Source organism: Polyodon spathula, chromosome 12 (assembly GCF_017654505.1).
Source record: "Polyodon spathula isolate WHYD16114869_AA chromosome 12, ASM1765450v1, whole genome shotgun sequence".
Classification (NCBI taxonomy): domain Eukaryota; kingdom Metazoa; phylum Chordata; class Actinopteri; order Acipenseriformes; family Polyodontidae; genus Polyodon; species Polyodon spathula.
Window position 1 is genome coordinate 1,514,643 of NC_054545.1, and position 27,184 is coordinate 1,541,826.

Sequence of the window (27,184 nt, forward strand, 5' to 3'; positions counted from 1 at the left end):
GATTGGCGAGTGTCTAGGAAACTCTTCCTGTACAGTGTTTGTATACTATTTGCAAAGCCTGTTTTAAGGTTTACCTGGGAGAAGACGGCCATGTCATCAAGATTTTGCTTGTAAACCATCTTGTACTTGTTGTAGACAATGGGGCTCCGCACAGACTTCAGGTAAACCCCATGCATATCAGAATCTAGAGGAGACACACAATATATAAAATACATGATGAACCTTCTTCAGATAAACCCTGTGCATATCAGAATCTAGAGGAGACACACAATATATAAAATACATGATGAACCTTCTTCAGATAAACCCTGTGCATATCAGAATCTAGAGGAGACACACAATATATAAAATACATGATGAACCTTCTTCAGATAAACCCTGTGCATATCTCTGAATAGATAATCCTCTCCTCTTCACAAATATGCTAATTATTTTAATGAACAAGCCTTCTCAAATAGAATGGTCCCCCAAAATGTTCTCCATTTTCTAGGAAAGCAGCACAGCTGAGGTTCGGGAGTTTGCTGCTGGATAACTTCACTCAGACTGCTTGCTCACTAAATATCTTGGTATCCCTGTATACAAAACTGTCTCCTCTTTATTTGACCAGGTGAGTCAGCTGAGAACAGATTCTCACCTGGCCAAGAGGCTCACAAAACTGCAGCAGCTTTCAGAGAAACGTACCGTTCAAGCCCTGGGAGAGTTGGCTGTGACCCACGACGAAGCCCTCCAGAGAGTTGTCATGTTCCTCCTCCGAGTCCTCGTCGGACGACACGCCCTCCGCCCCCTCGGACAGCTCCGCCTCCTCGTCCAGGAAGAGGCGCCCGGCTGGCTGCAGGAGCAAGAAAGGTTAGAGAGCGGGGAATACGAGGCACAGCGGCAGCACTGTGGAAGACATTGAATAGTGGTTTATCCATTCCAGGTCTGTGAGCTTGTAACCTAAACAGTGACGCTAATCAAGCTCATAGTAAAACCTGGAACGGCCCAAACGCTATGCAATATAAACATCCCTGTACATCCGGAAGTATAGAAAAGAATACTTTTTCTTCAATGTCCACTTGATTCAAGTAACAGATACACACAATCTCTCTCAAACATGCAGTTTCCTTTTCTCTAATATAGGACTTACGAAGCAAAAGGACCCATAGCATTAAAACAAAGAGGACTTGAGAACCACAAAGACATATAAGAAAGCCTTTATCAGACATTATTATATCATGTATATTAGGATGAAGTTATAAAGACATCTGAGAAAGCCTTTATCATGTATATTAGGATGAAGTCATAAAGATATCTGAGAAAGCCTTTATCAGACATTATTATATCATGTATATTAGGATGAAGTCATATGGATTCAACCTCATTGCTGCGCCTACCTTCCTCCAGCCTTTCCCGACGTTTCTGTTTTTCAGAAGCCTAGCTTGTTTGGAGCTCCTCACCGAAGTGTCCTGAAAGTCCTCATCAGACAGCTGGAGCCCAGGCTGGCCCTCATTCTCCGACTCCTCGAACTGCAAACACACCAGCGAGGAGGTCATTCAACATCATGAGCAAAAAAAACAACTGAAGACAACCCGATCCAATCTGAAAGGGTTCTGCACTGCTCTGTGGTCTATATACACACTGGAGAGACCTCTACCTAATCTGAAAGGGTTCTGCACTGCTCTGTGGTCTATATACACACAATGGTGAGACCTCTACCCAATCTGAAAGGGTTCTGCACTGCTCTGTGGTCTATATATACACTGGAGAGACCTCTACCCAATCTGAAAGGGTTCTGCACTGCTCTGTGGTCTATATATACACACTGGAGAGACCTCTACCCAATCTGAAAGGGTTCTGCACTGCTCTGTGGTCTATATATACACACTGGAGAGACCTCTACCCAATCTGAAAGGGTTCTGCACTGCTCTGTGGTCTATATATATATACACTGGAGAGACCTCTACCCAATCTGAAAGGGTTCTGCACTGCTCTGTGGTCTATATATACACTGGTGAGACCTCTACCCAATCTGAAAGGGTTCTGCACTGCTCTGTGGTCTATATATACACACAATGGTGAGACCTCTACCCAATCTGAAAGGGTTCTGCACTGCTCTGTGGTCTATATATACACTGGTGAGACCTCTACCCAATCTGAAAGGGTTCTGCACTGCTCTGTGGTCTATATACACACTGGTGAGACCTCTACCCAATCTGAAAGGGTTCTGCACTGCTCTGTGGTCTATATATACACTGGTGAGACCTCTACCCAATCTGAAAGGGTTCTGCACTGCTCTGTGGTCTATATATACACTGGTGAGACCTCTACCCAATCTGAAAGGGTTCTGCACTGCTCTGTGGTCTATATATACACACTGGTGAGACCTCTACCCAATCTGAAAGGGTTCTGCACTGCTCTGTGGTCTATATATACACACTGGTGAGACCTCTACCCAATCTGAAAGGGTTCTGCACTGCTCTGTGGTCTATATATACACTGGAGAGACCTCTACCCAATCTGAAAGGGTTCTGCACTGCTCTGTGGTCTATATACACACTGGTGAGACCTCTACCCAATCTGAAAGGGTTCTGCACTGCTCTGTGGTCTATCTAGATACGAGAACATCTGAAGATGCAGTGACCTCTCTGGAGATGATAGTGTAGACTTTCCCAAGCGTGACTGTCGAGACATTCTTATATAATATATATATATATATATATATATATATATATATATATATATATATATATATATATATATATATGCTGGTGGGATCTCTTTTCCAGTCACCAAAAAGGTCTGTGTAACTGTATCCAGGTGATCCTGGTCTGGCTGCACAGGTAAATGAACCAGCCAGGACTTCACTCACTGTGCTGAGCTGGTCCTGACATGTTCTGGTTACTTGAAAGGGGGAGTCCAGATCACTGGTATTTTTGTTCTTAAAAGCAAGAAAAACATCCATTAGCCATTTCAAGTGCAACTAGAGGAGTGTCCTTGATGTGCCATGCAGTGCTGTAGTTATTCCTGGAATAGGGAGAGTGGGTTTTCATAGCCGTCCTCATGGGTGAAATAAGCAATGCGCTCCAGGAGCAGTCTGTTTCTATAACAGGAGCAATGCATGGAAAAGAATGCGTGTTTAACAACTGGGTTTGAGAATTAGGGTCTGGTGTCTCACTACAAATGATCACAGAATGTGACCAGAACCAGGCCTGTTTGAAACCGTTTGGCTTCCTCAGTAAAAGTCAACCCTCACCTCAGGAGATCGCAGAACACTTGGCTTTGTTCGTTTACCCCGTCTTCTGAAAACAACCTCTTCCTCACTCTCACTGCTGTTGTCCACTGGGAAGGAAAAAGGAAAGACACACAGTAGCTCAGAGGATGTTCTGTTTGTACACAGTGATGTCAAAGAGGTGATGGCCGAACAAGTAAAGACATTTCTATACAATGCTACCATTCGTCAAAGCGATTAGCAACATCATTTATAGATTTCTTGTTAAGGTCTATTTTTATGGGGAAAAAAAACAACAAAACAGTTTGATATTCTTGAAAGTGTTCTTTGTTGTTTTTGGCTTCTTTTTAAACAGTCTGTAAGCTCTGAACAGGGCACACAGGTCACATGTCAATAAGCTTTTTTTCAGGATTTCCTGCTCTGCCAGCTAAAAATGAAATCAATTTCCTGCAGGTTATATTTAAACAGCACCGTTAATTAGGACATCCGAGGAGACGACAAAGTCCCCAGTAACACAGAGCTCTTGCCTTTAATAGGGGAGTCCAGAAACCTCTTTTCACCTCGCTTGCTTTTCTTCAGGTCACAAGATGGTCTTTCGTCTGAATCTTCCGGCCGTAGTAAAACTCTTTTGATAGATGCTGGATTTTTCTTTGCGCTGAAGCTTTTGGGCGTCCATATTCTACTGCCAAGCAGCGACTCCTCGGTCTGGAGCTTGCGGCTTCCTCCAGCCCACTGGCCCTGAACCCCAGGACTTGAAAAGGAGGTAGGTGGTGTGGAAAACACTGCAGGTGTTGGATGTTTTTTCATGGAGAGAGGGGAAAACGGAGAAGCCGTCTGTGTGATCAAATCTCCAGCCACAACCCTCTTGGTTTGATGTACCAACGGCGTTGACGAGTTCCTGCCAAAAGGATCAATAAGAGACCTGGACGACGCAGCAGCTAGGAAGCTGGTGACATCCGACAGAACCACCTCTGAAGCTCTGTCAACAGCAGGGGTCTCGCTGGTGTCCTCTGGTTTCACAGTTCCGTTTCCATTGTCTGAGACATCACCACCAGAGTCTTCAAGTGAGAACCCCATATCAAAGTTAACAGAGAAGAGCTCGCCCGAGCAATCAAACATCCCTTCATCCTCTGGGGACTTGTGCTGGTCGACATGGGGAGCCTCTCTGTGTGTGCCTGGCACTTCAGGGCCACACTGTGCCTCACCATGGCTAGCGTCATCCTGGTGAAGCAGAAGATTCTTCTTCATGGCATCTGGCTGCAGCTCTGGTCCTGCAGTAAACTGCTTGCTGGTGTCAAGAGCCGGACACGGAATACTAACCTCAAGAAAGAGGTCATCATCTTCAAATAAGTTTATGCTGTCATCATGTCCAGCGGGGACCCTACTGCGTGCGTGACTCGGCTGGTCTTCCTCATCTAGAATTAAGCTAGTTCCACACTCCAGTTCTATAGTTTGAGGTTGGTGCAAGGTTTCACAATTCTCAAATGTTTTGGGATCTTGTCCACCATTGTCCAAAGCTTCCTCATGGACATTGCATTCATCAAAGACATCATCCCAGCTTGGGCTCCCTGCTTTACTGATGGAGTCTTGGGCCAGGCTGCCATCAAGCATTGGTGCTTTCCAGTCCTCCGCTTTATCTGCATCTAGCAGTTCATTTTCTACATCATTAACCACAATGGAGTCTTCCTCTTCACAATCGTTTTCCAAAACATCCACCAAGGAGAAGTTTAAATGAAAAGGATTTAACTCGGACTGGATCTCGGGATCAGCGTGAGACTCTTCTGGAGGAAAATCAATGTCAAGCGTACGAGGAGGAGACTTTGTCAGAAAGTTTCTTACACTTTCCAAAACATCTTTCACATTGTCCGGGACATCTTTCACTCCACAAGATTCTAAAGGGCCATTCAGTTCAGGCAAATAAAACACACTGTCTAAATCTAACTGGGTTGCATCCACTAAACTACTATACCCAGTATCTGAACTGGCTTTCTGGTTAAATTTAACACTTCGTTCAGTAGCTTCTTCGGTTTCCAAAGAATCTCGTACAAGACCGATGTGTGCCGGTGCACTGTTTGTCTCGTCTGCTGCTGCAGTTTTAACCACCTGATCCAGATTCTTATTGATAACAGCGCATTCTGTATCAAAATCACAATCCACATTCATTACCAAAATAGGAGCAGTCTTTGTTTTGAAAAGCTTGGCGAGCTTCGATTGGTTCGTGCTTTCTTTGGACCTGTCCTTGATTGCATGGTCCTCTCCTGGGAATGGCGTCTCCGCATTGACCCCCCTGGTGTCTGATGACCCTGAGTTAACCCTTGAAATCCCCCTCTTTGATGAACTCCCTTGAAACTCCAGAAGGTTTTTATCTGCCTCTTTAGGTCTGGCTGATGGGCCCAGAGGGAGTTTCTGCTTTGAGCTGACAGCTTTCCGATGAGCCCCAATGCTCTTTGGGCCCTTGGGGTCTGTTTGATCTTGGAGATCTTCTGCACGAACAGAACCATCCTTTGCACCGACTGTACTCCCAACAACGTCTTCCATGTGAAGGTACGGCATCAGCGCCGAAGCGTAACTGCAGTCTCCCTACCCAGAAAAAAACAAATACAAAATTTAAAAACAAGTCACCCTATTAAATGGTCGTTCTGTTAAATGCAGTGAGTAATCAAGACACGCATTACATGTTAAGAGACTTTCACAGACACCACCTTGTTGTAAATGCAGCAACAGAGGGGGCCGACTGATTGGATAAAAGCCAAAGCAAGGCTGCATCGAACTCAAAAGATCTCCTCAGAGCTGCTAAAAGCGCAATAGGTGGCCAATAACCTGGAGTGCACCAATTAACAAAAGCATCAGCACCACAATGTTTGGTAGTCACTGCCTTTATTTGCACCAGGGCCATTTTCTGAGGCTAAAAATCTGAGCTTTCACAACCCCAGCCACCAAACACTGCACTCAAGCAGTGATTTGCTATCCCAGTGCATGGTTAAGCAGTGATTTGCTATCCCAGTGCATGGTTAAGCAGTGATTTGCTATCCCAGTGCATGGTTAAGCAGTGATTTGCTATCCCAGTGCATGGTTAAGCAGTGATTTGCTATCCCAGTGCATGGTTAAGCAGTGATTTGATTTGCCCAGGTTTAAAAACAGGTGGTTTCCTGCTGATTTTTACTAATACAATACAATTCTTATGTCTTCAAAACAGAGTCATCTATCTTAAAATGAGCCGTCATGAGAAATCAGTAAACATGTTTTATAATGTAACCCAGCAATGTGACGCGAGCCTGAGATTGACAGCGCAGTCTGTTCTTACTCCCAGTCTGTAATCCTTTAACCTGTGCGGCGAATGTTATTTGACGATCGCCATGGTTACTTGAGTACTGCGTCATTAAAGCACATTTGAACAGGCTGTTTATATATTTTGCTGAGACAGAGATGGAAAAGGGCATTAAAAATCAGAGCTAGCCTTTTCAAAACAAGCACAGCCAGGATCAAATGATAGACATACCTTACTAAATATATCTTACAAAAACCGAAATGGAATTAGGAAAGGACAGTTACCAAAGTACTCTCATGCTTTAGCTCTTAAACTCTTCATGACCAAGAGCAGATGTGTGTGTGTGAGATAAAGTGTGTGAGAGAGAGTGTGTGTGTGTGTGTGTGTGTGTGTGTGTGCTCCACTACAAACAACAACATTCTACAAAGAAAGAGCGAAGGGCTGGAGAACGAGGCTAGAACAAGCCCCAAAGAAGAGCTGAAGTTCTTTAGGTCGCTGGGTCCTTTGGCTCCTGCTATTTTATTTGTTCAAAGCTGGCACGCTTACCCAGCGTGTGGCATGCCTCAGTGCACCCAGCTCCTATTAGCTTCTGCTTTTAGTGGTCATGGTCTGAAACTCGAGATAGTCCTGCAGCCAGCCCTGGGTTTAAGAAGTCCCCTTGTCTAATCATTTCAATAAGTTAGTTGTGAAACCCAGGTCTGGATGCAGGGTTTGTGTGAATTTCAAGCCATTTTAAGCCCCACATGAAATCTGCAGTGAGCCACCCTCCCTATGATTCTAATGCTAGTAAGGGGTATCCCAAGGATGTAAACTGTGCTTTCTGTTTAGATCACTGCAATGGGACAGAGCCAGAAGACGAGCTCCTCCTCCTCCTCCTCCTCACCTCCTCCTCCTCCTGCCTCATGCGCTCCACAGTCTCCATGATGCCGCTGAAGTGCTTGCAGCGCTCTGAGTGATCTACCAGCTCAGTGGGGAAGAGGCGGTTCTGCCAGAGCCTCCACTCGGAGAGAGACAGCTCCCGAACACCGGGCCCGGCTTGGGATTCCTGCGGGACACAGAACTCTTTCAATAATGCAGACCTGCACACAGCTGGAGGAAACAAGACACCACTCAAAACTGCAGACTGTGAAGTAATGGTAAGACAACTCCACTCAAAACTGAACAGCGCTTTCACAGGAAAGGGAACTCCACTCAAGAATAATCTTGTGTAGGACTATAAACTTTACGTGCATGTTCAATTTGTATTTCAGTAAAAAACACACTGAAATTAGTTAAGAGGTTTCCCAGGACTCAGTGTCTCTCGGTTCAGGGAGGTGCTGTACTGTACTACAGGACTCAGTGTCTCTCGGGTCAGGGAGGTGCTGTACTGTACTACAGGACTCAGTGTCTCTCGGGTCAGGGAGGTGCTGTACTGTACTACAGGACTCAGTGTCTCTCGGGTCAGGGAGGTGCTGTACTGTACTACAGGACTCAGTGTCTCTCGGGTCAGGGAGGTGCTGTACTGTACTACAGGACTCAGTGTCTCTCGGGTCAGGGAGGTGCTGTACTACAGGACTCAGTGTCTCTCGGGTCAGGGAGGTGCTGTACTGTACTACAGGACTCAGTGTCTCTCGGGTCAGGGAGGTGCTGTACTGTACTACAGGACTCAGTGTCTCTCGGGTCAGGGAGGTGCTGTACTACAGGACTCAGTGTCTCTCGGGTCAGGGAGGTGCTGTACTACAGGACTCAGTGTCTCTCGGTTCAGGGAGGTGCTGTACTGTACTACAGGACTCAGTGTCTCTCGGGTCAGGGAGGTGCTGTACTGTACTACAGGACTCACAGTGTCTCTCAGGTCGGGCTCCTGAACGGAAGCGAACGGCTCCCGTGGCAGTCTGGGCTGTGGCTCGTCCCGCAGGCGGTACACTGCGCTCCACACCTGAAACTCCTCCGGGCTCAGCAGCCCGTCCCCCTTCGAATTCCCCTGGTGAGCAGCTGCAAAACAACAACAATGAGGGACAGACAGGGTGCCTGCAGGGCATCTCTTCAGAAGAGACTAAATACACGGTGAACCAGGGTAAACTATGGGAAATGCATAGTATGCATATAATGATCGTGCGAAAAGCAAGTGCAGAAGTGTAATGAATACTGTGGTACATTTCTCTAGGGGATTTACAGAATCCTTGTATTAGCTGAATGCCCTCAATGCCCTCTACACTCCCAGCTGGCCCTCTTACCTGGAGTCCTGGGCTGTAGGAAGGACTCCCGGAGACCGGAGCCCGATCTCCTCACTGTGCTGTAGCGCTTGGATTTGCTCTTGTGCTCAAACTCTCCGGTGGCGATGTACATCTTGTGTGCGGCAGGGTTCACCCCCTCGGGGAGCATGCGTGGGCTGCTCTGGTACATGTGGAAGGAGTTGCTCTTCCCCAGGATTGTCTTGTAGATGCTTCTCTTGTTACTCTGACTCTGATTGTAGGTCTACAGAAAAGCACAGAATCAAATGAACAGCGGGAGCCAGAATTACTCCCTTCACAGCCTCTCTCATGAAGGGTGGGAATCTAGGCTTCATAGATGAAGGGTTTAAACCTTCCGTTATTTCTATTTGACTTTTCTTCCTCCCACACTCTGTGTTCAATGACAGTGCTCAAAAACTGGATCAAAATGCTATAAAACGCTCTGAAGTTGTATAAAAGCCCCGTCCAGCACATATACCTGCTCCACCCTGCAACGTAACCCTAACCCTAAAACATACCCTTTCCTCCTAACCGTAACCCTCTCCTCCCTGCCCTCTAACCCTAACCCAACCCTCTCCTCCCTGCCCCCTAACCCTAACCCTCTCCTCCCTGCCCCCCTAACCCTAACACATACCCTCTCCTCCCTGCCCCCTAACCCTAACCCTCTCCTCCCTGCCCTCTAACCCTAACCCTCTCCTCCTTGCCCCCTAACCCTAACCCATACCCTCTCCTCCCTGCCCTCTAACCCTAACCCTCTCCCTCTCCCCCCTAACCCTAACCCATACCTAACCCTAACCCTCTCCTCCCTGCTCCTCCCTGCCCCCCTAACCCTAACACATACCCTCTCCTCCCTGCCCTCTAACCCTAACCCTCTCCTCCCTGCCCTCTAACCCTAACCCTCTCCTCCCTGCCCCCCTAACCCTAACCCATACCCTCTCCTCCCTGCCCTCTAACCCTAACCCTCTCCTCCCTGCCCTCTAACCCTAACCCTCTCCTCCCTGCCCCCCTAACCCTAACCCTCTCCTCCCTGCCCCCTAACCCTAACACATACCCTCTCCTCCCTGCCCTCTAACCCTAACCCTCTCCTCCCTGCCCTCTAACCCTAACCCTCTCCTCCCTGCCCCCCTAACCCTAACCCATACCCTCTCCTCCCTGCCCTCTAACCCTAACCCTCTCCTCCCTGCCCCCTAACCCTAACCCTCTCCTCCCTGCCCCCCTAACCCTAACCCATACCCTCTCCTCCCTGCCCTCTAACCCTAACCCTCTCCTCCCTGCCCCCTAACCCGTACCCTCTCCTCCTTGCCCCCTAACCCTAACACATACCCTCTCCTCCCTGCCCTCTAACCCTAACCCTCTCCTCCCTGCACCCTAACCCTATACCCTCTCCTCCCTGCCCCCTAACCCTAACACGTACCCTCTCCTCCCTGCACCCTAACCCTAACACATACCCTCTCCTCCCTGCACCCTAACCCTCTCCTCCATGCCCCCTAACCCTAACCCATACCCTCTCCTCCCTGTCCTCTAACCCTAACCCTCTCCTCCCTGCCCCCCTAACCCTAACACATACCCTCTCCTCCCTGCCCTCTAACCCTAACCCTCTCCTCCCTGCACCCTAACCCTAACCCTCTCCTCCCTGCCCCCCTAACCCTAACCCATACCCTCTCCTCCCTGCCCTCTAACCCTAACCCTCTCCTCCCTGCCCCCTAACCCTAACACATACCCTCTCCTCCCTGCCCCCCTAACCCTAACACATACCCTCTCCTCCCTGCCCTCTAACCCTAACCCTCTCCTCCTTGCCCCCTAACCCTATACCCTCTCCTCCATGCCCCCTAACCCTAACACATACCCTCTCCTCCCTGCCCTCTAACCCTAACCCTCTCCTCCCTGCACCCTAACCCTAACCCTCTCCTCCCTGCCCCCCTAACCCTAACCCATACCCTCTCCTCCCTGCCCCCTAACCCTAACCCTCTCCTCCCTGCCCTCTAACCCTAACCCTCTCCTCCCTGCCCCCCTAACCCTAACCCATACCCTCTCCTCCCTGCCCTCTAACCCTAACCCTCTCCTCCCTGCACCCTAACCCTAACCCTACCCTCTCCTCCCTGCCACCCTAACCCTAACACATACCCTCTCCTCCCTGCCCTCTAACCCTAACATGCCCCCTAACCCTCCATACCCTCTCCTCCCTGCCCTCTAACCCTAACCCTCTCCTCCCTGCCCCCTAACCCTAACCCGTACCCTCTCCTCCCTGCCCCCTAACCCTAACCCTCTCCTCCCTGCCCTCTAACCCTAACCCTCTCCTCCTTGCCCCCTAACCCTAACCCATACCCTCTCCTCCCTGCCCTCTAACCCTAACCCTCTCCTCCCTGCCCTCTAACCCTAACCCTCTCCTCCCTGCCCCCTAACCCTAACCCTACCCTCTCCTCCCTGCACCCTAACCCTAACCCTCTCCTCCCTGCCCCCTAACCCTAACACATACCCTCTCCTCCCTGCCCTCTAACCCTAACCCTCTCCTCCCTGCCCCCTAACCCTACCCTCTCCTCCCTGCCCCCTAACCCGTACCCTCTCCTCCCTGCCCTAACCCTTGCGCCCCGTACCCTCTCCTCCCTGCCCTCTAACCCTAACCCTCTCCTCCATGGGCCCCTAACCCTAACCCATACCCTCTCCTCCCTGCCCTCTAACCCTAACCCCTCCTCCCTGCACCCTAACCCTAACCCTCTCCTAACTGCCCTCTAACCCTAACCCTCTCCTCCCTGCCCCCCTAACCCTAACCCAAACCCTCTCCTCCCTGCCCTCTAACCCTAACCCTCTCCTCCCTGCCCCCTAACCCTAACCCTCTCCTCCATGCCCCCTAACCCTAACACATACCCTCTCCTCCCTGCCCTCTAACCCTAACCCTCTCCTCCCTGCCCCCCTAACCCTAACCCATACCCTCTCCTCCCTGCCCTCTAACCCTAACCCTCTCCTCCCTGTATTTCTCACCCTAACCCTCTCCTCCATGCCCCCTAACCCTAACACATACCCTCTCCTCCCTGCCCTCTAACCCTAACCCTCTCCTCCCTGCACTCCTAACCCTAACCCTCTCCTCCCTGCACCCTAACCCTAACCCTCTCCTCCCTGCCCCCCTAACCCTAACCCATACCCTCTCCTCCCTGCCCTCTAACCCTAACCCTCTCCTCCTTGCCCCCTAACCCTAACCCTCTCCTCCCTGCCCCCTAACCCTAACACATACCCTCTCCTCCCTGCCCTCTAACCCTAACCCTCTCCTCCCTGGAACGTGTTTTGGAGACTCCTAACCCTCTCCTCACCCTCCTGCCCCCTAACCCCTACCCTCTCCTCCTTGCTGTAACCCTAACCCTAACACATACCCTCTCCTCCCTGCCCCCTAACCCTAACACATACCCTCTCCTCCCTGCCCTCTAACCCTAACCCTCTCCTCCCTGCCCCCTAACCCGTACCCTCTCCTCCCTGCCTTCTGCCAGGATGACCACGATCCTGCCCTGCCGCTTGCGCCCCGTGCGGCCCATGCGCTGCACCAGTCGGATGGGGCTCTTCTGGGCATCGAAGCAGACGATGAGGTCCAGCTCCCCGATATCCAGGCCCTCCTCCCCCACGCAGGTAGAGACCAGAGTGTTGTAACCACCTTCCCGGAATCTCTTCACCACCTGGGCAGAGCAGAGCAGAAAAGGGCAAAGGTCCTGGTAAGCTAGGGCCATCTACAAAGAACTAACACAAACGGATCCGACTAGTTTCACACACCTAATCCTGGGCTGTTATTTTAGGTAAGGTCGTTCAAGATTAGTGCTAATGGAGCTCTGTGAATCCATCTGATTAAGCAATGCTGTCATTACTAATTACGTTTCCTTTTTTTTTTTTTTTTCTTAGTATTTCAAAATTTTGCACTCTGGCAATTTCAAGTAAAAATAACTAAATTGATGAATATCTTGTCAGCTCCATTCTCCAAGTCTCAGAAGACATGTCTGAAAATGAGATCCTCTAAATGAGCCTCTTCTGCTAAAGGGGTTTAAAATATTGAAATAAGCAGATAAATATTCAAAGCGGTTCCACTGCATCGGACGATTTTGACAGCCTATCATCAAAGCAATGTGGTTAGCTCTGTGCAAAAAAGGAAGCAGACTCATGCACAGCTTTCACAGCAGCCCTTTCCCTGAGGATCTGTCCTGCCCGGGCTGGGTGTCTCCGGTGATTGACATGTACTCTCAAGCACACAGCAAGTCATGACATGCGTATTTGTGAAACACGAGTGGGACTGATGCTCCTCGTCTGCCCCTAAGACTGTTATGAGATGAAGAAGTAGGGTAAACACATTTTCCGGGTTCTCAGCTCTTCAAAAGAGGTTTACATGAGACAGCATGAAACCCCCAGAGAAACCCAGCAGCATGAAGAGAAGCCCTTGTATCCGTGCCGGCTTCTAATCACATCACCCTATAATGCTATTAAAAACTGCATGCTATTAATATTAAATTATTAAAACTATGAACTTAAAATGGACATCTAATTCCCTTCCTTTTTGTCTAAAATGCTGACACTCGTTTGCACTGCCTTTGTTTTTCAAAATATTATATATAACAGCACCTTGCTGCTCCTTCTTGCACACTGAACTCCCGATCTGGGCTCACTGTATCGGAGCTACATCACAAGCCGGATCATGAGAAGGTGTTGCACTAAGCGGATCTGGACGAGGCTCCACTGATCCCTAATCTTGATCCGATCCTGGAGCTCACCCATCGTAACGTCGCGAACAACCCCCGGGTTTTTAAGTGACATCCCCAAACGTGATGGTAGCGTCACGCACTTATATAAGCTCAAGTTCTACAGTCACAATTGTAGACTGACGACCCAACGAGCAGTGGGTTGATTATGAATGTTTGTCTGGCGTAGACAGGCCAACGACACATCTATCCTAGTAATCGTTATCATTCACTTATCTCGTTTCGTCAAGAATAAGTGGAAGTCCACGAAATTGGGAATTATTTTCGTATCACCCTTTTTGTCTAAATAAAGCGCTTGTTAGGGGACACACATGCCCTGTAGGGGTTTGCACCAGCAGGGTGAATATACAGAGTTCAAGGCTGTCAGTGTTAACATCTGCTGCTGTTGCTCACACCATTACAAACAGACCTCACTGTCCTGTTGCTGTAGATTGAAAACAGTAAGTGAATAGAGCAAAGCCTGTTTTTATTTCCCTTCAGGTTTTAACCCTTATAAAAGCATAGTGAAAACATGATAAAGCACAGGTAAGCATTGTAAAGCACAGTGAAAACATGATAAAGCACAGGTAAGCATTGTAAAGCACACAGTGGAAAGCAGAGACAGGCATGTCAGGTAAAGCACAGGGGAAAAGCATTGCAAAGCAGTGCAGTGAGAAACACACAGGGGATAAAGCACGCAGCGTCAGTGCATTGAGAAACACACAGGGGAAACGAGAGACATGGCAGCGTCAGTGCAGCGAGAAACACACATTGAAACGAGAGACACGCAGCGTCAGTGCAGTGAGAAACACACAGGGGAAACGAGAGACACGCAGCGTCAGTGCAGTGAGAAACACACAGGGGAAACGAGAGACACGCAGCGTCAGTGCAGTGAGAAACACACAGGGGAAACGAGACAGCAGCAGGTCAGTGACAAACCAGTGAGAAACACACAGGGGAAAAGAGACACGCAGCTGCAGTGCAGCTGCCCTGCTTGGGGGGGTCTGTGTTGGGTTACCTCCAGCTGCTCCTTCTGTGTGAAGCCCCTGACCCCCTTGCCCGCAGAGGACTGTCCCATGAAGGTCATGACTTGGATGAGCGGCTGGTGGCGGCTCAGCATCTCAGCGATCTCCTGCACGCTTTCCCTGAACGAGGAGAAGATCATCACCCGCGTCACCCCTCCAGGACAGGGCTGACCTGGATCAGCACGGGGGAAACGAGACACACGCAGCGTCAGTGCAGTGAGAAACACACAGGGGAAACGAGACACGCAGCGTCAGTGCAGCGAGAAACACACAGGGGAAACGAGACACGCAGCGTCAGTGCAGCGAGAAACACACAGGGGAAACGAGACACGCAGCGTCAGTGCAGCGAGAAACACACAGGGGAAACAGACACGCAGCGCAGTCAGTGCAGCGAGAAACACACAGGGGAAACGAGACACGCAGCGTCAGTGCAGCGAGAAACACACAGGGGAAACGAGAGACACGCAGCGTCAGTGCAGCGAGAAACACACAGGGGAAACGAGAGACACGCAGCGTCAGTGCAGCGAGAAACACACAGGGGAAACGAGACACGCAGCGTCAGTGCAGCGAGAAACACACAGGGGAAACGAGAGACACGCAGCGTCAGTGCAGCGAGAAACACACAGGGGAAACGAGACACGCAGCGTCAGTGCAGCGAGAAACACACAGGGGAAACGAGACACGCAGCGAGAAAGCACCTTGCACATGAATCGCATCTCATAACAATGCGGCTCCCACTGCACAGCAGTTTGATCGTTTCCTGGTTCTGCGATAAGTTTAATAAGACACACCAGAGCTTGCTACCTATACACGGTGTCTCCCAGTACAGTCTGGAATGGGTGAAACTGCTATGCAATAGGAGTCTTATTTCCATCCCTGAATACCCACCCGTCTGGTTTGATCAAAGGATGAGTGGTAATAGAAGGCTTGCCTGCCATGAATAACACAGATGAATCTTTGATGCACTTATTGTTGGCAGGAGCAGGACAAGGTGCCATGTGTTATCAATGGCATCTTCACCCTCAGCTCAAAGTTACTGTTTTCGGCTGACAGAACTGCGCAAGCAGGTCGGCTCCATTGATAACATACAAAATAACTTCCTGTAACAAACTCCAAACACAGCTTCCCCATCTCTGAGGCATCTATACAATCCATGTTATTGTCTTTACCTTCTCGCAGAGACCAACACTGGAAGTGTTCCACCACCACCTCTTCCAGTTTCCTCAGCTTCGGATGGCTGTAAACAAATGGTCTGTCGGCTCCTACAGATCGAAGCAAAACAACATCAATATGACAAGAGGGGTAGGGGGCAGGATCCCCAAAGCACACACACTGCACACACAATGAAAGAGAAGAACTCTCTCTTTGATGAGGATCCCCAAAGCACAGACACTGCACACACAATGAAAGAGAAGAACTCTCTCTGTGACGAGGATCCCCAAAGCACAGACACCGCACACACAATGAAAGAGAAGAACTCTCTCTGTGACGAGGATCCCCAAAGCACAGACACTGCACACACAATGAAAGAGAAGAACTCTCTCTGTGACGAGGATCCCCAAAGCACAGACACTGCACACACAATGAAAGAGAAGAACTCTCTCTGTGACGAGGATCCCCAAAGCACAGACACTGCACACACAATGAAAGAGAAGAACTCTCTCTGTGACGTACGTGTGGCTGAAGCTCCGCTGGAATCCACAAACATTGCCTCCATCTGCTGGTAGAGTCCCATGAAGTCAGGGTTACGGCTCAGCTCATTCCTCGCCCTCGTCATGCCTGCGGGACACAGAGACGAGGTTCACCTCGATAGAAACACTTTCTAAATGTAAAATACCCTCTATTGATTTCTCTTTAATTTTGCTGATTGCTGCATTGTGTTTTGTAGTGCTTTACTGTTTGTATGGTGTCAATGTTGAATTTCTTTGGGTAAAATCTGTCAAAATAAATAAATAAATAAAATGAGTTACTGTTTTTAAAATTAGGGGACTCTATCACTCTTTCCTTTGAGACAGATCTCAAGTAATGCCCCAGCCTTCATGTGGAACAAGACTCTGATGACTCCTGTGGACAATAAAGATCCCATGGCACCCTTACATCTCCCAGTAAAAGGTCAGTCCTACACTGGCCTGGTTAAACTACAGTTGAGACAGAATCACAGATCCTGGAAGACCTAACTTGACAAAGTTGAGATCAATCAGCTACTTTGAACTGGACAGGCCGAACAGCTTCCTTTCAATGTTTTTGTGTTCTGATGTACAATCTGCCTATTCTGGCTGACTCAGCTGGGGATCGTTGTAAACAAGCATGGAACCTACCCTTAGTGCCATCCATAATGCCTTGCATGAAGAGAAAGAGGGAGCGGATCCCCATTTGGAGCAGCAGTTCATAGCCGTGGTACAGGCTGATGCAGAGGGCAAAGTCTCCCTCTACAGTTCCCTTCTGCGCTACCTGTACCAAACCAGAACAGAGAGGGTCAGGGCAGAGACACACACACCAAAACAGAGAGGGTCAGGGGAGAGACACACACACCAAAACAGAGAGGGTCAGGGGAGAAACACACACACACAGGGTCAGAGGGAGAGACACACACACACACACACACACAAACACAGTCAGGGGAGAGACGCACTCTCAGGGTCAGGGGAGAGAAACACACACACAGGGTCAGGGGAGAGACACACACACACAGGGTCAGGGGAGAGACACACAGGGGAGAGAAACACACACACACAGGGTCAGGGGAGACACACACACACAGGGTCAGGGGAGAGACACACACACACACACAGGGTCAGGGGAGAGACACACACACACACACACAGGGTCAGGGGAGAGACACACACACACAGGGTCAGGGGAGAGACACACACACACACACAGGGTCAGGGGAGACACACACACACACACAGGGTCAGGGGAGAGACACACACACACACACACAGGGTCAGGGGAGACACACACACACACACACAGGGGAGAGACACACACACACAGGGTCAGGGGAGAGACACACACACACAGGGTCAGGGGAGAGACACACACACACACACACACACACAGGGGAGAGACACACACACACAGGGTCACACACACACACACAGGGTCAGGGTCAGGAGACACACACACACACAGGGTCAGGGGAGAGACACACACACACACACACAGGGTCAGGGGAGAGACACACACACACACACCACTGTTGTGTGGTGTGTCCCCTCCCAGAGGTCTGTGTGTGTGTGGTGGTGTCCCAGTCCCACTCTCTGTGGGTGTGTGGTGTGTGTCCCAGTCCCAGTCCCACTCTCTGTGTGTGTGTGTGTGTGTCCCAGTCCCCTCTCTCTGTGTGTGGTGTGTGTCCCAGTCCCTCTCTGTGTGTGGTGTGTGTCCCCAGTCCACCTCTCACTACAGACACACAGGGGACACACACACACACACACAGGGTCAGGGGAGAGACACACACACACACACACAGGGTCAGGGGAGAGACACACACACACACACACACACAGGGGAGACACACACACACACACACACAGGGTCAGAGACACACACACACACACACAGGGTCAGGGGAGAGACACACACACACACACAGGGTCAGGGGAGACACACACACACACACACACAGGGTCAGGGGAGAGACACACACACACACACAGGGTCAGGGGAGAGACACACACACACACACACACAGGGTCAGGGGAGACACACACACACAGGGTCAGGGGAGAGACACACACACACACACAGGGTCAGGGGAGACACACACACACAGGGTCAGGGGAGACACACACACACACAGGGTCAGGGGAGAGACACACACACACACACAGGGTCAGGGGAGAGACACACACACACAGGGTCAGGGGAGAGACACACACACACAGGGTCAGGGGAGAGACACACACACACACAGGGTCAGGGGAGAGACACACACACAGGGTCAGGGGAGAGACACACACACAGGGTCAGGGGAGAGACACACACACACACACAGGGTCAGGGGAGAGACACACACACACAGGGTCAGGGGAGAGACACACACACACAGGGTCAGGGGAGAGACACACACACACAGGGTCAGGGGAGAGACACACACACACACAGGGTCAGGGGAGAGACACACACACAGGGTCAGGGGAGAGACACACTCGATAATGTTTCCATTATTCTTGCCAAGACCATTTAAATTAAAACAGCATGACAAAGGTTGGGATCACATGTCAGTTCTCAGATTCCTGTGCTCCAGAAAGAAGATGCTTGCTGCACAGAGTACAGTAAAGCCTGCAGCTGGTTAACAATGACAATGAGTGGAAGACTCTTACAGCGATGTGGGGGTGAGGGTTGTTCCTGAACTGCTCTCGAGCAAGGACCAGCTGGTACTTGGTGAGGTTGTGGATGTCCCTTCGAGGCAGGACGTTCAACCGGACCAGCCGTCCTGCAAACACCTCCAGCACCTGTGAGAGGGAGGCACAGACACGCAGGATCCAAATTTAGAGAAGGTCCCAACGGCACTGCTTTCTCTCTCTCTGCAAACACATTCACCAGAGAAGGCAGCAAATCTCCCAAGTCCCACTAAACCCTGGTGCAAGTCCCCGGCGTGTTTCAGTATCAAGCAGTTAAATCAAAGCTCAAAGTCTGATTCTAGACAACCTTTCTCAACGTTACAGCCATCGCACAGAGCCGTGATAACTGCAGCGGTACTGTCACTTCGGACACTGGAGCTGGGGCTGGGAATGGGTGAGGCTGCGACAGGCGGGACCCAAATACCTGCTACACAGAGTGAATGTGCTTACACATTGGAGGATTGTCCAGTAGTAAAGGCACTCTTCTTCATCATTTTCCATCGTTCTGCAGCTCACAATTTTATTTTTTTTTATATTTTTTCTTGTTTGCATGTTTGTTTGTTTCTGTGAGTGCTTGTTTTAGCTAAGAGGGCAGCTCAATGAGAGACAATTACAGATAACAAACAGTATTAATATTGCAAATTTGAGAATGGATCTTTACATTGAGAAAGAGCCACGCACACCCTTGGACGTGTCGCGGGCTGCTCCAGGCTACTGCACAACACTGGACCATCAAACATTGTTTTGCAAACAGAAAAACAATTTTCAGCAAATCCAAAGAGGCGACAGCTGCAGATTGGTTTAAAATGAGTATCAACCCAATGGCCCCTGCAGTTTGAATCTGCTGCTCGCTGCAGTGTCGTTGCAGGACAGCATGCTGAAATTATATTAGCAGGGACACCTTGTACATGTGCATAAGCCTAATTACTGTGCTGCTGAAATCGCATTATTAAAACAAACAGTGTTCCAAACATAGCTAGTTCTCAGGATCTGCTTATCCTCACAACCTACAGTACTGTGCAGTATTATATACAAGCCCACAATGACTTAAAGCGTCACCAATTAACAAAAAAAGACTTGTTAGACGAGCAATTAAAACATTTTGCAGTATTTTTATCTGCTATGCGATTTTTTTTCTAATGCATTTTAATTAAACAGAAAGCGGCGCAGGTCTCATGATTTTAAGCTCTTGTGTTAAAGGTGTTCGCAATGCTTTTGTGTTATAAAACGTGGCAATAAACTGGACTGCTTTGAATTGTGGAGCCTTCTTGTACCTTTAATAACACTGATGCCATGCCAGGGTCAGACCGAGCGGATTTTTAACAAGACTCTGCTGAAAGAATTCATAGCAGCACAAACGAGAGCAGTGTCCCCAAGCCTCTTCAGCTGATATGAAGACCATAAACTACACCTCAGTGGTAGAAGACAGATACAATCATGTATTACACTAATGCAGGACTGTTCAGTATTACACACTGAAATAGGTTCATTAGGTAAAGGTAGCCTTTCTGTGAAGCTGCAGAAAGAGTCAATAACTAAGCCAGACTGTGTAGCAACGTTAGGAACCTGCCTCAATGTGCTATGCAATGGGAGTCGTGTTACAGTACCATCCTTGCAGGGAAAACCCTAAAGCCAACAGTTCATGCAACAGGCAAGAAAACAGTGAAACCAGTACAATCAAAACCAATCAACAAATAGATACATATGTAAAGCAAGTCCTGAAAGAGCGACCACAAGACACACCAAGGAGCTTGACTTGGATGCTTCTCGCTGTGCATTTCCATACAGACAGTAAGCTGGGGTGGGCAAGAGCAACAGAGGCAGTGTGCAACTGGGGAGGAAACTCACCAAAATGCCCAAAGCTGTAGAGCTTTACAATTGTACAAGGGAGGAAGGCTGCCAACAGGACATTCTTGAAAACAAAAAGGATTTTATTTATTCTAATTTAGTCTATATTCCCATGTTGGAAAAGGAGCTGAAACTGTTAATCTCTATTACACCTCCATCCCAAAGATCTTGAAATCCTGGCAGGCTTCCCTTTCTGTATCTTGACTGGTCCATTATGCTAGAGTCCTACTGTATCTGTCCATACTTGCAGAAACAAAAGCTTTAAGCAGAGAAATGGAATCCCTGCCAGTACAGTGTTCAAACTCTCCAAGCAAACTGCACATCCCAGAACCATTCAAACAAATGTTCCAAGACACCAGGACAGACTGCACACGGCGCTTTGCTCCATTAATAAAACACCAGGACAGATTGCACACGGCGCTTTGCTCCATTGATAAAACACCAGGACAGATTGCACACGGCGCTTTGCTCCATGGATAAAACACCAGGACAGATTGCACACGGCGCTTTGCTCCATGGATAAAACACCAGGACAGATTGCACACGGCGCTTTGCTCCATGGATAAAACACCAGGACAGATTACACACAGCGCTTTGCTCAGCGGGCCTCACTAAAGGCTACTAAAAAACACAAGCTCCTAGGAAACTGTTACCTGCACAAGAACCCATTAACCCACAGCTGGGGATTGCATTGCCAGTATTTAAAACTAAACAACGTTATGCACAATATCTCACACTTACTGTTTCTATTTGCTCATTTTCATTGAAATCGATCTAGAACTAGATAAAAAAAACAGAAAACAAACAGACAACCCAAGCTTGAAAATACAGCAGCGGACCCAACCAGTCCCATCATACTGAGCCCTACCTGTAGATACTTGTTCTGATGTGCCTTCAGCCCCTCCCCTAGAGGCACCACAAACTTCTCCACGCTGCGCTGGTGTGAGTAGGCCTGGATATCGGGGCACTCCTCTGAACGCAGCTCGATGTGGGAGACCAGCAGGTTAGAGATCACCTGCTGTACTGCCTGCCCGGAAAAAACAACAATTTCTATTAGGAGCTGTACTCAAAATCCATCGGCTTGCAAAATACATACATACATGCAAGCCACAACACACAAGAAGTGTACTGTACCAATACAAGGTGTTCAAAGGCACAATATAATAGACAAGACACACACACACACACATATATATATATATATATATATATAATATATATATATATATATATATATATATATATAAACACACACACACACACACAGAAAGAGAGTGATACACACACATGTATATATACTTATTAGATACGATATGATAGCTGAATATGAAAGTTTACACTGCTAACATAAAACTACAAAGAAATTCAGAAAAGAGCCTCAAAGGGATTTCTATTTTAATGAAAGAAACTCAAGTGGATTGTGTGGTACTGCATGTTTATAGAATGAACCGGAGCAGCAGGCCTGTGCAACGTAAGGCAGTGTCGACCCACAGCCCTGTACCCACGGTGCCTGCACCCCAGGTCTCGCTGTTCTAATTAATGGCAGGGCTGGTGCACTGAACAGCATTCTTCATGCGAAGAGCTACTGCAACAGGTATGCTACAGCTCAGCAGTGTTCAACAATGTAAGAAGCTTGGTCCTGCAGAGAGCAAGCGTTTCAGCCCGTGTCTCCTTGAGTGTGAGGAAAACAGACAGCACTGAGAGAGGACTTCAATGGGGGCCCCTTAGCAGTGTCGTCGGCAGCACGCTTGCTAATGCACTGCAGAACACACACACTCTTTCTGTGTGTTGAAAAGGGCAGAATGAAATGCATTTCCAGTATGCTGCGTGTGCGTACCCTTCACTCACCCGTGCGTCGCTGCCCGGTGTGGCACTTAAAGCCAGGACTCTGAACTGCCTGGTGTGGTTACCCAGCTCCCTGACGACCTGCAAGCAACACAGACAAGTAACCAGGGCTGAGCGGAGGTCCGATTCCAATTCCAAATTGGAATTGATGTTTTAGAGCCATAATTGTTCCTGCTTTCATTGTAAGCCAGTTTAATGGACTAACAGCGAATTCAACTTCAGTCATTTTTTGCCACAGTGAGAAGCTCATTTTAACAGAATACTGCTTGTTGCAATTTTGATCAATAATGAGGTGTTAGGATTGATTAAAAGGGAATTGGAAATGAATTTTAAAAAGGAATTAGAAATAGAATTGAGAAACATGAATTGATATCAAACCTGGCTGTAACTATTGACCCCATCCATTTATTTCAATAGCACTGCCCTAGAAATCTTGATTATTTCCACTCAATATTCTGGCCCTGTTCTGAATCCAATGGAGCACACGTGGGTCCAGATGGCCATGTTTGATGAAAAGTATGTCAAATGTATGATTGGGTCCAGCTCCTGATAATAACACTTTGGTTCATTTTTATTTGATGTCACGACACGTATTGCGATACGCAGATCACCATGTGAAAAGCATAACAATACATGCGACAGTTCTGGTGCTGCTTGTATGATGCATAAGAAGAGCAAATGATCCCTTTGTTAAAAAGGAGCAAAAGCAAATGAGAGAGTATGCATTCATCCCAACTATAAAGCACACCTCTCCACTCCAGACCCACTCGCTGTGCCTTTGGTCTTGTATAACGATACACACACAGCTCTATTATGACACTATGTATCACGTAAAGAAAGCAGAAGGACTCATCGACTCACAACGAATCGTTGCACCCCTATGATTCACATTTCTAATGTTCCTTCAGCATGGATTGCGGTTGCTCTTCTCAGTGGCAGTACCTGGCAGTACGCGTGGTTACCCAGAGCCTTGTGAGCCTCGTCAAACACCACACACTTGATCTGGACGGCAGGGCAGGCCTCTCGGGACAGGTCATTCACCATGACCTGCGGGGTCAGGAAGAAGACTCTCCTCTGGCTCCAGAGCTCCCTGCGGCTCAGCGCCTGCGTGCTTCCTGAGGAGATAGCGGGATTGTCAGACAGGGAACACAGCGGCACAATGAAGAAATGGGTAGACAAAGTGAACCTGGTTATACAATTCATGTGCTGCTTGTGCAGTGATCTCTGTCCTATCTCAACAAGCACAGCCCACGCTAGACCAGTTAAACATTTAAAAGGGCTCTGAATTTCCAATGTGTTCTGTGTTCGTTAACATTGGCAGAACCTTGGCAGAACTCATTTTGTAGAACTCCCTGGTGTCTCTACTTGAGAATGGCCTGGGTTGCCTATGAATGGGGTATCTGTGAAGGTTTCCAACCCATTCCAGCACACCAATAAACAGAACATGCATTCGTGCCTCCTGAACAAACCCCCAGGCAAACGCACGCCCTTCAAAAGAGGGGCCTTGAAGGTGCTGCTGTTACCAGGATAAAGGCCAACGAGACAGGTAGAAGCTTTGCATGAAGCAGTACTGGACAGGTGAGGACAGTATTGTATCTACACTGAGCTTCAGACAGGTGGAAGTTTTGCATGAAGCAGTACTGGAGAGGTGAGGACAGTATTGTATCTACACTGAGCTTCAGACAGGTGGAAGTTTTGCATGAAGCAGTACTGGACAGGTGAGGACAGTATTGTATCTACAATGAGCTTCAGACAGGTTGAAGCTTTGCATGAAGCAGTACTGGACAGGTGAGGACAGTATTGTATCTACACTGAGCTTCAGACAGGTGGAAGTTTTGCATGAAGCAGTACTGGAGAGGTGAGGACAGTATTGTATCTACAATGAGCTTCAGACAGGTGGAAGTTTTGCATGAAGCAGTACTGGAGAGGTGAGGACAGTATTGTATCTACACTGAGCTTCAGACAGGTGGAAGTTTTGCATGAAGCAGTACTCAGGTGAGGACAGTATTGTATCTACAATGAGCTTCAGACAGGTGGAAGTTTTGCATGAAGCAGTACTGGAGAGGTGAGGACAGTATTGTATCTACAATGAGCTTCAGACAGGTTGAAGTTTTGCATGAAGCAGTACTGGAGAGGTGAGGACAGTATTGTATCTACAATGAGCTTCAGACAGGTTGAAGTTTTGCATGAAGCAGTACTGGAGAGGTGAGGACAGTATTGTATCTACAATGAGCTGCAGACAGGTTGAAGTTTTGCATGAAGCAGTACTGGAGAGGTGAGGACAGTATTGTATCTACACTGAGCTTCAGACAGGTTGAAGTTTTGCATGAAGCAGTACTGGAGAGGTGAGGACAGTATTGTATCTACACTGAGCTTCAGACAGGTGGAAGTTTTACAGCTCATTAAGAGTTATTCATAGGGTGCTGGTTCAGCTAGAATACCTGACACAGTAACATTGTACAAATGAGCCCTGTCCATTTCAAAAGTACATAAGTGTAAATATATAATATGATTTTTTTTTTAATACATTGCCTTTCATGGTGACCCACCATCACAAAGCGCTTTACAGAGGTAGGCTTGAACTGTGCATTATATGAAGAGTCACTTACAATAGGACACTGATTTAACATCTCATCCACAGGAGGGAGCACAGGGAGGGTAAGTGACTTGCTCAGGGTCACACATGGTGAGTCAGTCAATGGCAGAGGTGGGATGTGAACAGGTGTGCTTCCGATTACAAGCGCTGGACTTTAACCACTGGACCACACTGGGACAGACCCAGGGATGGAAATAGGAGTCCTATTGCACAGCAGTATCACCCATTCCAGGTTTTAATACAAGCTTGATTAGCCCCAGTGTACAGCGAACAAGCTCAGGAGTGTCTCATTAAACTCAAACAAACAGAGAGAGCTCAAACTGTTACAGTATGCAATGGGAGTCTTGTTTCCATCCCTGTATCCCTCACTCTGATTTACAGAAGCACGTTTTGCTTTTTATTATGCACATTACACAAACCAGAGTTTATCTATGCATATCTAATTAAACTTGAGAAAAACCTAAAACAGCGTAATCTGCTATGTACTCGGTTTGATGTGTAAACGGTCAGGTCTACGGATGCCTGGAGTACCACTGACACCTGCTGGAGAGAAGCAGCATTCTGCATGGTCACTAAGAGTAGCAAAGGGTTAGAGGGTGCTTGGTTTAACTTCATCCCCTGACAAGTTTCCTTAACTTTGAAACATCTCTGGAAGCACAGCATTGTGGAGCTGGACAGAGTTAAAGTCACTTCCAGTAAAAGATAATAATCTGTGTGTCGTTTAAAGTCAGACAGCAGGGTGGCAGCGCACGTGTCAGGTGTTCTAGATGGATCAGTGGCTCGGTCTAACCAGCAAATCAAGCTCAGGGTGGAAATCAGACTCCCACTGAATAGCAGTGTGATCCATTCCTTGTTTTACTAGACGTTTAATCAGATGCACCCGAGCTTAATACCTATACACTGCGGCTAATCAAGCTTGCATTAAAACCTGAAACGGACGCAACTGCTGTGCAGTAGGACTGTTACTCCCATCCCTGAAGTACAGGGGCTGCTCAATGGCACTGTGTGAAAATTAGCAAAATATCAAGCCAGGTTACCGGTCATTTCAGCCATGTGCTCCTGTGGGATCCCCATCACCTTGTAGCAGGCTTCGATCTGCTGGGCCACCAGGGGTTTAGTAGGAGCCAAAAATACGATCTTGCCAGACGGGTACCACCGGTAGAAGTTATACATCACCACGGCGGCAATGAACGTCTTCCCCAGCCCTGTGGGCAGACACACCAGCGTGTTCTGAAACAGAGCGGCCTGGGAAATACTGAACTGGTAATCCCTGACGGGGTAGTTGGTGGGATAGATCCAGACATCGGCGGAGGAGATGTCAAACCCAGGCAAGTTTTCAATGGCGATCGGCGCATTGCCCGTTTTTTGTGGCAGGGCTGCCGCTTCTGGCGGTGGCTTTCCCGTGCGCAGATCGCCGGTTCCGGACGCATCCAAGCTCTTTTCGGCTTCGTAAACCGCAACCAGCATCAGATCGTCGTCACTGTCATCTTCAAACCCACCGTCGGTGCCGGCGGCAGTGACAGTGTCCCCCGCTGTGCGAGAACCGATCTCCCCCCAGAGCGGATTCCGGCACAGCAGCGCTGGCGCAGGCTTAGTTTTCAAGGCGTTGTTGTTGCTGTTATTCTTGTTTTTAGCACCACTGTCGCTGCTGCTTGCTTTTCTTTTTGCGTGCACGTCGTTGCCTGTCGTTGGCGGCGCGGAATGACCCTGGTTTTGGGGCACACGGGTACCCCAAGTCTGGAATAAGGTCCTCTGCTTCCCAGCGCTCATATTTACACAGTGAAATGCCCGCCTGTGAGTGGAAATGTATCAGTCAGCTTGTGAAAGAGATGGACATTTTTTTTCTTTAACAGTAAAGCACGCAAATGAAGCCGCGCCTGGTTGGTGCAGTGCTGCCCGGTTCCGCACCGCCGTGTTTTCAATTTTAAAGCGGCGCTGTCGGGTTAAAGGTCGGGACCGCTCTGCTCGATCTGATTGGCTGAGGTGAGAATTATTTCACGGATAAGCTGCCCCGCCGCGCAAAGCTGCAGAAACACCAAGCAGCTGGAGGGTGCGCTTTGCAATTAAAACAAGCGCGAAAACAAAATGCATCATTCCATTACAAGACCTGATTATCCGGGTGAATTATT

At 48.6% G+C, this 27,184-nt stretch overlaps 1 protein-coding gene across 2 annotated transcripts in view; it reads right to left on the reverse strand.

Annotated features, from left to right (window-relative positions):
- fancm (FA complementation group M) overlaps nucleotides 1–26,968 on the reverse strand; it is a 31,885-nt gene extending 4,917 nt beyond the window's left edge. Inside the window, exons 1-19 of one of the 2 annotated variants that reach the window (XM_041265595.1) lie at nucleotides 26,093–26,968; nucleotides 23,402–23,574; nucleotides 22,463–22,540; nucleotides 21,483–21,641; nucleotides 18,746–18,877; nucleotides 16,739–16,871; nucleotides 16,095–16,199; nucleotides 15,590–15,682; nucleotides 14,414–14,592; nucleotides 12,142–12,348; nucleotides 8,690–8,930; nucleotides 8,296–8,447; nucleotides 7,360–7,521; nucleotides 3,769–5,788; nucleotides 3,233–3,318; nucleotides 2,849–2,917; nucleotides 1,374–1,505; nucleotides 682–829; nucleotides 75–184 (exon numbers count right to left, since the gene is read on the reverse strand). In XM_041265595.1, coding sequence (XP_041121529.1) covers nucleotides 75–184; nucleotides 682–829; nucleotides 1,374–1,505; nucleotides 2,849–2,917; nucleotides 3,233–3,318; nucleotides 3,769–5,788; nucleotides 7,360–7,521; nucleotides 8,296–8,447; nucleotides 8,690–8,930; nucleotides 12,142–12,348; nucleotides 14,414–14,592; nucleotides 15,590–15,682; nucleotides 16,095–16,199; nucleotides 16,739–16,871; nucleotides 18,746–18,877; nucleotides 21,483–21,641; nucleotides 22,463–22,540; nucleotides 23,402–23,574; nucleotides 26,093–26,825 — 5,112 coding nt within the window. In that variant the 5' untranslated portion in view covers nucleotides 26,826–26,968. Of the gene's footprint in view, nucleotides 1–74; nucleotides 185–681; nucleotides 830–1,373; nucleotides 1,506–2,848; nucleotides 2,918–3,232; nucleotides 3,319–3,735; nucleotides 5,789–7,359; nucleotides 7,522–8,295; nucleotides 8,448–8,689; nucleotides 8,931–12,141; nucleotides 12,349–14,413; nucleotides 14,593–15,589; nucleotides 15,683–16,094; nucleotides 16,200–16,738; nucleotides 16,872–18,745; nucleotides 18,878–21,482; nucleotides 21,642–22,462; nucleotides 22,541–23,401; nucleotides 23,575–26,092 lie in introns of both variants that reach the window. The other variant, XM_041265594.1, reaches the window with a different exon arrangement.
- Between the last annotated feature and the right edge of the window lie 216 nt (nucleotides 26,969–27,184).